The sequence below is a fragment of the Anabas testudineus genome, chromosome 18 (genome assembly GCF_900324465.2).
Source record: "Anabas testudineus chromosome 18, fAnaTes1.2, whole genome shotgun sequence".
NCBI lineage: Eukaryota > Metazoa > Chordata > Actinopteri > Anabantiformes > Anabantidae > Anabas > Anabas testudineus.
The window spans coordinates 25,042,578-25,054,367 of record NC_046627.1 but is presented as its reverse complement, the minus strand read 5'-3'; the positions used below and the strand labels follow the sequence as shown (position 1 = coordinate 25,054,367).

At 41.0% G+C, this 11,790-nt stretch overlaps 1 protein-coding gene and 1 non-coding gene across 2 annotated transcripts; both read right to left on the bottom strand.

The window, feature by feature from the left end:
• Nucleotides 1-4,279: 4,279 nt before the first annotated feature.
• On the bottom strand, nucleotides 4,280-10,064 carry snx15 (sorting nexin 15). Its single transcript, XM_026353546.2, has 7 exons — nucleotides 9,875-10,064; nucleotides 9,007-9,163; nucleotides 8,392-8,507; nucleotides 7,933-8,209; nucleotides 7,664-7,837; nucleotides 6,607-6,807; nucleotides 4,280-4,959 (listed from the first exon to the last, which is right to left on the bottom strand). Exons 1-7 carry the CDS (start codon nucleotides 9,971-9,973, stop codon nucleotides 4,820-4,822), a joined length of 1,164 nt encoding a protein of 387 aa, XP_026209331.1. The 5' UTR covers nucleotides 9,974-10,064; the 3' UTR covers nucleotides 4,280-4,819.
• On the bottom strand, nucleotides 5,344-5,425 carry trnal-aag. Its single transcript has one exon. It is a non-coding gene; the product is annotated as a tRNA-Leu (tRNA).
• Nucleotides 10,065-11,790: the final 1,726 nt, after the last annotated feature.

The window sequence follows — 11,790 nt, the reverse complement described above, 5'->3', positions numbered from 1 at the left end:
CTCTCCGTCTCATCTCATCTGTCTTTCTCTACTCTCTGATTGAAAATGGTTAGGCACTGACTGAAAGGTCGCAGTTGTTATGGAAACGAGGCTGGTAACAAAAGCTGGACACACGGGTACAGATTGGGGGAGGGGGGGGGGGGGAGAGATGGGTCTGAATAAACATAAACATGCAGAGAGTAGGAGAGGGCAGGCAGGAAAGAGAGAAAGTGAGAGAGGTCTGAATAAATAAAAACATATGCAGAGGGAGGCGGGCGAGAGACGGCGAGGTCATCGAATGATGGCTCCATCTGCAATAATAAATAACAAAAGATAATACAGGGGTTTTTTGTCGTTCTAGGAAGGAGGTCGAGCCACAAAGGTGTGTGTGTGTGTGTGTGTGTGTGTGTGTGTATCTGGACACAGTGGGAGAATGCAATTGATAGATAATACAGGGACCTGCTGGAGAATACTAAACAGCACAAATTGTCCAGAAAAAAGCCTAGCAAAAAGCTACAAATTGTGCTTTTGCATGTGTGTGTGTGTGTGTGTGTGTGAGTGTGAGCGAGTACGGGAAAGCCATCTCTCTGAGGGCTCATATTATGCTAACCACTTAGACCAACATCAAACACACACACTCGCTCTCACTCATACACACACTTCAATACAAGCGTGAAGGTGCCAGCCATATAAATAGGACATCCCACAGCGAGAGATATAAAGAAGAAGGGACTGACAGAGAGAGAGAGAGAGAGAGAGAGGGGGGGGGGGGGGGGGGGTTATACAGTCAAAGGGAGAGATCGAAAGGGGGTAAGAAAAAAATGAGGGGAGAAAGAGCTGAGAGTGTAAAAGTGAGAGAAAGAGAGAGAGAGAGAGAGGGAAAGAACAGGAGGGGGGCGAGGACAGATAGATATGAACGGATCAATACGTGGCATAAAGTGTATGCCCATTGATTTTACTCACAGGGAGGGAGTGATGGGGGGAGAGAGTGGGAAATGGGTGGAAGGGGAAAATGAGAGGATGGAAAAAAAATAAGCAGGGAGAAAGGGAAAAGAGGGAGGGGAAAGAAAGAGCTGAGGATAAAGGAGGAAGCCGAGCACAGTTCTGCCAAACATCAAACGGGTCAGGACAGCGGTGCGAGGTGAGGGAGGACGTGAGGTACGAAGGCCTAGTGAAAGCTGCGGTGATCAGTACGTTATACAATATTAACTGTGGCTCAGACGCGACTAAGCATAACGTTAAAGAGGTCTGTAATAGTGATGAACTCATCAGAGAGGTACGATCAAGCGTCGCTTCCCTCTGCTCTGTGGAACATCACTGTGACATCACCAGATATTTCACCTTATTTTGATCTCCCGCATTATACAGTAGTTATCATACTGATTAACATGAACCGAGTGTTAAATTGGTGAAGCCCCCCTTTAAATTTGTCCTCACATTAGCTTCTGTTGCGTTCACCTGCACTCGGCTGAACGCTTCGGTTTTGTGTTTGTGATTTCTGATTTTCATACTCACTGTGTTAACAAATGTCACTGATGGTTTCCACGTAACGCTCGGTGTTACCCCGAGTTGAAACAGGCAGAGATAACATACGTTAAGAGAGACAGTAAAAGAAAAAGAGAGAGAGAGAGAGACAGGTTGGAACACAGCATGATGGTGAGACAGGCAGACAGGCCGAGAATTAGTGTGTTTATGCATGTGTGTGTGTGTGAGATGGGTGCGCAAGAGAGGGACAGAAGTGTACTCAAATAGCTGAGGGCAAGGTGACAGAGAGAAGCGAACGCACACAGAGGGGATAGTGTGTGCGTGTGTGTGCGACTGATAGAAAAAAGGAAGAGGCAGAGGGCAGGAGGGGAAAAGGATAGAGGAAGTTGAGAGAACAAAAACAAAAACAGAGTAAAACAGTGTGTGTGTGTGTGTGTGTGTGTGTGTGTGTGTGTGTGTGTGTGTGTATGTGTGTGGACAGCCAAAGGTGTCAGAGTGTGCTGTTTGGCTTAATGATGACCCACTGGGCATGTAGGTCATAACGGTTTGTGTCTCAAATCCATGACTGTATGCCTGTGTGAATCCATTACAGCTAATGTGTGTGTGTGTGTGTGTGTGTGTGTGTGTGTGTGTGTGTGTGTGTGTGTGTGTGTGTGTGTGTGTGTGTGTAAATAGAAACTCACTAGACACACAAGCAAAGTGGGTCTCTTAGCACGCATTTAAGAGTGTGTTTGGTCAGAGGTTGGAGAAGCAGTTTTTCTAGCCGGTAGGACTTAAAAGATACTTACACACACACTTGTGCACCTACGCGGCAAATCCAGTGTTGGTGCACACACACTCGTACCAACAGCTACCCCTGCATGTCATACATGCGCACGTAATGCACCATGTATGGCACTAAATTATGCACAAATACACACACCTCTTTCTTTTGATCTCTCATGAAAACACACACGTATTCTCGCTCTCATACACACACACACACACGCAGGGGGAAGCTATTATGCTCTCAGGCTGGAGTGTTTTGATGGTATAATTGCAGTGACCAGTGAGGAGAAAGAGACAGAGGGAGGGATGGAAAGAGGGATGGGAATAGAGGGAGAGAAAAAGAGGAGAGTGCTGACACTCTCAGCATGCTAATGTTGCGAGGCTCTACTCTCCCCCCCCCCATGCCCCCAGTCCACCCCCGCTTCCCTCCATCTCTTTGTCTCTCCATCTTCCCCTCTATCTCACATCCTCTGCATTTCACAGGTGCAGCACTAGAGTGAGAGATGGATAGAAAGGTAAAGAGAGGTGGAGAGATGAGAGGAAGAGAGGGATGTATAACAGGATGGAGCAATGTTATCTCTCGCTTTCTCTGCCATCCCTCCATCCTCTTCAAGCTCCCCACAATGCTCCAAACAAAGCATGCAAAAAAAAAAAAGAGGTACGGTGGATGAAAATAGAGAAAGAGGGAGGGTCAGTTTTTTCCATCCCTTCAACAATGTGGGGATGATCTCTGCTTATCCTCTAATCACATCCCTCCTTTTTTTCCTCTCCTCCATGCTCTCTGTTATCTCTCGCTCCCCGCAACCCCTCTTTTTTCTCATCTGCTGAGAGAAAGAGTAGCCTTTTCCTATCGGCGGCCTCCTTTTTTTGTCGTCTCTCCATCTGTTTGTCCTTCCAGCCCTCCCTCCATCCCTCTCTCCTCTCCAGAGAAGGGATTTTGCTGAACAGCACTGATCTCCTCCTCTTCTCCCCCTCTTTTTTGAAGCCCACTTCCTTCTTGTTTTTCTCTTGATCAATGGTTTTCCTATTTTGTTTGGCTAGTTGATAATAAACTTATTTTTAAAATCGGGGTTTGTCTGATTCATAGGTGAGCGTTTAATATGATGCATAAAATATGACTTTACTAGCACAATCACTACAGTCAGGAAAATGTATTAGAGAAAACTATAATTTACCAGTAGTAATTCTACAACCGGTTACTGTACCAAGTGTGAAAAGAGGAAACAGCCTGTGACAAAAAACTGGAAGAAGTAAAGTATAATGTAAAACATGAACACAAATAAAACACACAACTACCATCACTAATGACGAGACAGTAACGGCTTTTATGCAGGGTGTATGTGACGCTTGCTGTGAGTTATGAAGAATATGTACATTACCTATGAATAACAGTTTACACTACAGTAGCTCCTGTACATTTACGATGAGATAAGCAGCTGTTGGATCGCTGTAACTGAAATCAGTTCATCACAGTGCAGGTTGTAGTTTGCTTCACAGTCCAACATTGTATTTTACATTTAAACTGCTGCTTTGTGGTCGAAACCTCAAACGAATATGAAATGTGGCTGATCTGTGAGTGTGAACACAGGGGATGTGGAGTTTCTGCACTAAATGATGTGTGATTGTTATTTTCTAATAACCAACAGCGCCTCTCTGTGGTGCCGCCTGGCTACTGCGTATGCGCAAACCTGCTCAACCCTCAAGAGCTACTGAGCTCTGTGCTTGACTGCAGCAACAGTACACTTCATAAAGTACTAAATTATGAAACTACAGTACAGCTACTCATACTAGATCATAGTATGCAGATTGCAAAACATTTGCAGCCCAGACATGTATTTGCAATTCCTGAGATAGTCAGAGAGTCAGCATGTGCCTTCAAAACCAGTTCTGCACCTACAGTAAATAGACTAAATGCAATAGATAAAAGCATTTTGACTGTTTGGTTCTTATTAATATCAGTGTTAGTGACAGTTAAGAGTTTTATTGAACACTGCTCGCACTCCTCTTCTTTCTAACTGTAAGTCAAGGGAAAACATATCTTGTTGACTTAAATTAAAATCATATTTATTAACAAAGCATTGTGCAAAATTCAAATCACTTATTATACATACACGTCACTGTGATCAACAAGAGACCATTAAGGAATGTAAGAATTAAACAAGAGGAAGAGCTGAACGATTATTTGTCCATTAATATAATTTTAGAGTTTCCAGTTTCACAGATTAATAACTAAACAAAGGCAGCTACAGAAACAGTCTCCAGTGTAGTGTGTGTGTCCCAGGAGTGTGTGTGTGTGTGTGTGTGTGTGTGTGTGTGTGTGTGTGTGTGTCTGCATGTTAGTGTGATTTTCACCTGAAGGAGAGTGTGTGTGTGTGAATGTCGCAGTCCAATGAGTGTGTGTTCTCACTGTACGTACCATATGTGTCAACATGCCGTATCTAACTGTGCATTTGTGAGTATGAACTGTATCAAAAGAGACGTAATTGTGTGACGTGTGCGCGCGTGTGTGCATCACAACCCTGAGCTTCTTTGTCTTTGATCTTTCTTCATGTGTGTGAACAGTGTGTGGAAACAGTTGTGTGTTTATCTACGGGTCCGGCGCATGTGTGCGTGTAGGAGTGTGAGTGTGCGTTGGTGAGGAGTGCCTGTCGACCAACATCTCAGCGTGTTTTAGATACTGCGCTGTCCTTCTCATCACAGACTCCCTGCGCACTGGATCTGGGTCTCCTGGACAGACGGACAAAAGCACACAAACACAGATCATTATTACTGTCCAACATCAGAGTCCCGGCTGCTGCTGAGGCTGTGAAAGGGTAGAGAGGACATCAATAAGGCAAAGAAAACAAAGATCATGTAAAAAAGGGTTCATTAACAAAATGCTAAACACTTCCTGTTCTTTTAATCCGTGTCATTCTCTTTTATAGTCATAACTGAGTAGTTAAAAATAATAAAATATGAAAATAATCAAATAATAATGTTTTCTTCATAATGTGATTTACCTTAGTAATAGATAGCAGTAAACCTACTTGCATAATTTAGATCACAGTATTTTGAAATGAAGTTTAACATGTATTTTTAAGATATTTCTTAAAGAAAAGACAAAAACACTCCTGGCAGCGGTGGGATTCGAACCCACGCCCCCGAAGAGACTGGAGCCTTAATCCAGCGCCTTAGACCGCTCGGCCACGCTACCACATAACTGCCACCAGGCCACTGTCAAACAAACGGTGAGGTGGAGGGGGAGTCACTTTTAAACTTAACAAGTCTGAACAGGCTTAAAAACAAAAGACACAGAGGAAGCAGAAGGTAATCAAAGACGAACCGCTGCAGGTTGTTACTTATCAGCAGAGCAGTAGATGACACACATATTTGTGAAGTTAATTCAGATTTGTGCACGACTGAGCTGTGTTGTTGTATTCATCACTCAGAAAGCACAGAGCCTTTTTAACTACTAGACATTTTAAATGCTACTTAATAAATACAAATAAACTTCTTCTGCTTGTATTATGTCCTGAACAACTATGATCTTTTCTACTAATGTCCTGATATAATAATAACTAAGAACCTACAACTCAATTATAAACATTATTTTATTTATTCAGTCAGCATAATTCATTTATTTTTGGTGAGTTATAGTAAAGAGAAAACAGGAGTAATTACATTTTATCCATGATTTTCTGACTATTGTAAGATTATATTATACTGTACAGGAAATGGCTTTTCACTGTAAAAACAAACTGTGAATCCAGTTTGTCAACATCTGTTTAATAAAGTCACCACTTATGTCACTTTTTAGATCTTGTTGTGACAAAAAAAAAAAGGCATTGAAAGCCTTACTGTTAGTTTCATGTGTGGTTTTCAATTCTACTTTCAGCTTGTGATGATGTGTTTAAAGTCACATGCAGCATACCATTTCATTGGTGTAATCCCCACAACACTAAAGCTTTTATTTTCAAAGGCTACTACAAACAGAATGTAGCTCTAAACTAAGGGGCAGAGGGGAAGAGGCAGGTGTAAGACAAAGCTTGTGTCATCTTATCACCTTTCATCACACAAGATCACTGTGTAATAATTACAAAAGCAGAAAAACAGGTGGCTGTGAGATGCGAGTACACACCCACATAGAAACTGAAGCCTAAACTCAGCACCCTGAGTGTCAGTGGAGATTGATTGAAGTCATCCAATGGTGACGCAACAGTTTTCTAAATACACCATTTACCCTTTTCTAAAGCCTGACAGTAAATACTAGAATAAAATAGTGCTGATTGATATGATGAGGAGATCATAATGCATTTTCTGTGTTCTGCCCATTTGCCTTTGTGTATGTGTATCAGATATGTACAGCCCATGCTAATCCATGTCTCATCTTCTCACCCTGTACTCCTGTGATCAGAATGTCCACCGCTGTCCTGTACCCACGAATCGCACTACTGAATTGTCCCTCCTTCTCCCTCTCCATGGCAGCTGTTAGCTCGGAGGCTGCTTGGTTCAAGTATCCTACGTTCCCTGCGTCCAGACTGGTTGGCGGTGGCAGTGATAACAATTCTGAGTGGTCACTGGAGGAATTGGATCTATCTGAATTGGGGAGAAGAGGAACAAGAGAAAAATGACTTAACAGTAGCGAAATATTTTCAAATTCTCACAAAGTGCCTTAGTTAAAAAAGGTGTAACAAGCTTGATGCTAACAGGTCTTTCCAACTATCATCATATGGTCTTAAACCCAGCAACCATTTAAGCACTGTTTACAATATGACTCCTCAGAAAATTTGCTATGGCAGCAGCAGGATTTGATCCCACACTGATGAATGGACTGGAACCATAAGCCAGTGCATCAAACCACTTGGCCACACTAATACACAAACAGAAAGTGCAATGTGACTTTTTGTGATCACTTTTTGGGTTGGCGTTAGTCTTCCAGATATATATTCCAGATTCATGTCTATAAAATAGCTATGAAACTAGTGTAGTTGGTGCTTATTTGTAATATCACTGACAACAACAGATGGTAACACCACAGAAACTGCTTTACTGTCACTGACTTCAAGGTTTCATTTGCAAGTTCTCAAATGAAAAATCATTTACCACACCACCAGGAAGTGAGTAGTAGGATAAGCAGTTTGGAGCAAATTATATGTTATATCATCTGACTGGGGCATGATATACAAGTCTCTACTTTCATTAAGTAGTAGCCTAGACAGATCTTTTTTCAGCAACTTGCGTTTGAAATCCACTTAGCAAACCTCAGCATAAGAAATTTTACATTTACACATCACATCTAAACTCCTCCAGGTACTTTATGTGGTTATGTAGGTAAACATATAGACAACATGGGAAATTAATCACTTGGAATTAAAAGAGATACAGTCGTTTAAAACAAAATCAGAGATGTGATAGATTTTTTTATATGTCTCCTTTTTACATTTATTTTCACCTTGTTTATAGCAGGGATCAAAGACAGCCAAGTCATTATCAGACAGTGGTGGTGGACCTTCTTCCTTTAATGATGGGACTTGCTCTTCTGCCACAGAGTCAAACAGTAAATCAAATTCTTCCTGGGATTCTTGAGATTGGTAGTTTCTGGCTGGGGATGGGTCAGGAGATGGGACTGAAGGTAGAAGCATGGACCAAAAGGTAAAGGGATGAGAACAGAATGAAATAAAGACAAAGGCGCTTTTAAATTATTTTTCCATCTTGTTGCACCTTTATGATCCAGCTCTGTATCACTGAGCTCCTCTTTTTCTTCTTCTGTTGGGGAGCTGCCCATCTCGCTGTAAGCCTCAGATGCCACCTCAGGTGCTCCCACTTCTAAGCCCAGATTGGTGCCCAGGTCCTGGGGTAGGGTAGGAGCCTCTCTTCCCTCCTCCTCCTCTGCGGGCTCACAGTCTGAATCTCTCCGCTTAGGGAGGGGAATGAGAGGGGGAGGCAGATGCCCAGCAGAGGACAGAGTGGGATCTAGAGGCCTTATGACCTCACCACCCTGAGAAAAGGAGAAACACAGGATAAAATTAGGAGAGATGGGGTTCGTGAAGAGAGAAGAATTGACAGAGATTATGCAAAAAAGAAAAGTTCAACAGCCTTAGAACTCCTATGCTGACAAGTTTATTAGTGACTGTTAAAACTCAGTTTCACTTCCTATATGTATGCATGAGCGTGGCTTACCCTGAAGAAGTCCTTGAGCTGCGGACTATTGTAGAGCGCAGGTATACTGGTGGTAAACAGGAGCATTGCTTCTGCTGCATTCCTTCTCTCCTCAATCACAGGCTCGTCAAACCTTCCTAAACCACACACACACACACACACACACCAATAACCAATAATCTAATTACTTACATACTGTACACACCGCATATAATAACAATTCGGGTGATAGTGCTAAAAAGTTACAGGAATAAACAATAAAACACTATAAATGATAAAGCTTACATTTTTTGACTTTGTAAGTGTATTTACTTTAATGATTATTGAGGCAGTAGTTTGATGTGTGTCATCAATGTGGTGTAAACTGTGTTGCTGCCTTGGCAGTTGTGCACCAGTAACCAGAGGGGAAATGTCATAACAAACATTACAAAATGCTACAACAAGTAGGCAGGAATGAGTAAATCCTGACAAGAAATTACTAGAACACACTGAGCAGGCTAATGATACAAAAAGCTACAAAGCAAAATCATAAGGGTTACATTACCCTATGTCACAAAACTATTACACTATATCTGCTTTTTTATTTTAACCTTGCAGTTCACTCAATAACGATGTAGGATTTGTTTCTCATTTTACCAAAAACCTGTGCACGGGGAAAAGTTGGAAACTCCTCCTGACGTCTAAACAGGTTCCTGTGTGTGTAGGCCAGCTCTCCGTGGAGCTTCTTCAACTCTGAGAACCTCCTCCACACAACCACCTCCTTCACATCTTCTGGATGACGCTTGGACACAAACTACAAACCACAGAGAGAGAAGAGGGGTGTCATTATGGTGCATGTATGAGCATTAAGCCTCATACCAGCTTTGTGACATCACTTGTACAGTAGGACAAGCAGGTCCAGACAGAAATGGACACAGACGCAGGGGTAAAAGGCAGCTGGGTGTACAACTATTTACACTCTGGGCAGTTGTTCCAACATTTTCATAAGCCATGGGCCATTTGTTCTGCCAGTAATGTGAGTGTTTGCATGTGAATATATGGAAAGGTGGCAAAGGCTTAGATTAGGCCTACAGAGATATGATCTTCTTGGATTGTGTATAAATGCCAGTCCAGACCACAGGGCATTAGTGTGGTCATGAGGTGCTGGAGCTGAATCACAAGTTCTCTATGTTTCACTTGAGCGCTCACTGTACACCACAGCTTTAATTAAAAGACGAATTATGCATTTATTTATTTATTATTTAGCTATTTGAGCTAACAGCAGGGTCTTTGTGTCTCTATGTTGTTAGTACATGTGGGACTTCACTGTGTTATAAACGAATAACAAAACACAGCCACTTTGCCGAGTAATTCAGAAACTAATTCATGTATTCTGCATCAAAGAGAAATTTAAAAAATGACAAGCCTTATTCAAATTACATTCAAAGAGCGTTATAAAGCAAAACAACATGAAAGGTTTCCACTGTTGACATTGGAGCTACAGAGATAAAGAGTGTAAACCAACCCTTGCTGTCACTTTGTACTCCGTGTAGCCCTTTTCGTGAGTGCGCGGGTCGGTAACGGTGAAGAAGCGGTAATATTCCTCTTTCTGTTTTCGTGACATGTTAGTTCTCGGCACTGACAGAAAACAACGTCAAACTAAAGCTGTCAAAATCTGGAGTGCTGCTGCTGCTGCTGCTGCCTCTGTCCCTCCTCTCCGCTCACTTCCTGGTTAGTGACGTTTACGATTGCGTGATGACGTCTGGTAGGTGCGTCACGTTTGATTTTCTCTTAATTTCCCATTTTTAGATATTTGTCATTCTTTTAGTTTTTGTTTGTAGTCAATTATTCTATATCGTCATTATTTATATTAGTATTATTATATCTAGCTGTATTGTTGCTATCAAATAACACTAGATAAATATATCGTTGTATTTTTAGTCTATATTTTGTATTCCTTTATCTTTTTTGTATATGCTAAATGTAAGTTATTTGACCTTGTGAAGATTCTGCAATATTCTTTTGACATTTGTTTTAATCAAATTGCATTTGAATTTTGCAAAATTTTGAAAGTATGCAAAACTAGGCTCAGTATAAGAAGTTTTATTTATTAAATTCCAGATGTGTGAGTGTTTGACATTACAGTTAATTTTTATGCACACAAACTATATGTAGTTTAAGTAGAGAAACACAGAAAAGCCTGCTCAGACCCTGTGTCTGACAATACAACAATGGAGTAACATCAAACATTATTGTAATGTTGAGGAAGTTCCTGCTGCACACACACAGACACACTCAACAGATTAAGATGTTCTTTGATAAACATGATATGACTTGATAATCAGCAATATTAGTTTTTATTTTGCAGCAAACATTACATTTAATAATTCCACTTCCACTTTCTTGTGACATTGTAGAAGAAAATAAAAACAAATGTTGACATTACAGTTAAGACAAGTCGGATCTCTCACTTAGTAAATTAGAAATTACTCAAGACCTAGTTGGAAACTACAATTACATACATTCAAATGGAAAGGGAACTTCAATATCACATACAGTTTTGTGAATTTTGTTTGATGATATATTTCTGTTATGACCAAACTGGAGTCTGCTCACTTTGCTTTGAGGCAAACTAACCTGACTGACTCTGTCTCAAGGCTGTTAAAAAAAGAAAAGCACATAAAAGTCTTGAACATACCCTGTTTGAGACAATGCAACAATGGCGCAACAACAAACATTAACGTATGTTGAGGAAATTCCTGCTGCACGCACACACATACACACACACACTTTGTGGTAGTTTTTAAATTTTCTAAAGCAAAGACCAATACAGCATAACAATATTCATTTAGTTTTACTTTATTCATTACCTTCATGCAGACTGTAGCTCATAGGTCAGCGGTCAGCATCACTGCTGCTGTTTTTCCCACCGCTAATTGTCTATGTGATTGAAAGGAAAATGGGTAACAGACACAAATGAGGTAAATATTTAAGTTAAGATAACCTGTTGAGCTGCCTGACACACGCAGTTACTGATACAAGTCAGGCAGGTTGGGTTAGGGGCTACAGCATTACAGGTTTTTTTTTCCAGTGCTAACAAACATTGGTCAACACTGAAACTACTTTTTTCAAACTCTTCACAGAGTCTGTATTACAAACATTTAAGCTGAACAGTTCATCTCACCTCCAAAAGTCTCTCTCACCATCATAGCAAATCATACATGTCTCAAAAGAAGCGTATCCCTCCACAACACTGGCAACAAGTCTCACTCAGGAACCAAACACTGACGCTCTGAGTACACTGAACTACAAAACACTGACAGAGAGCGTTTCATAAAAGACAGTTTATCCTCAAAGTTTGAATGATTTTTTTTTTTACAGATAAATCAGTATTTTGTCACAGAATAAAATGTTTGCACTTTATTGGCCTACTTAATTGTT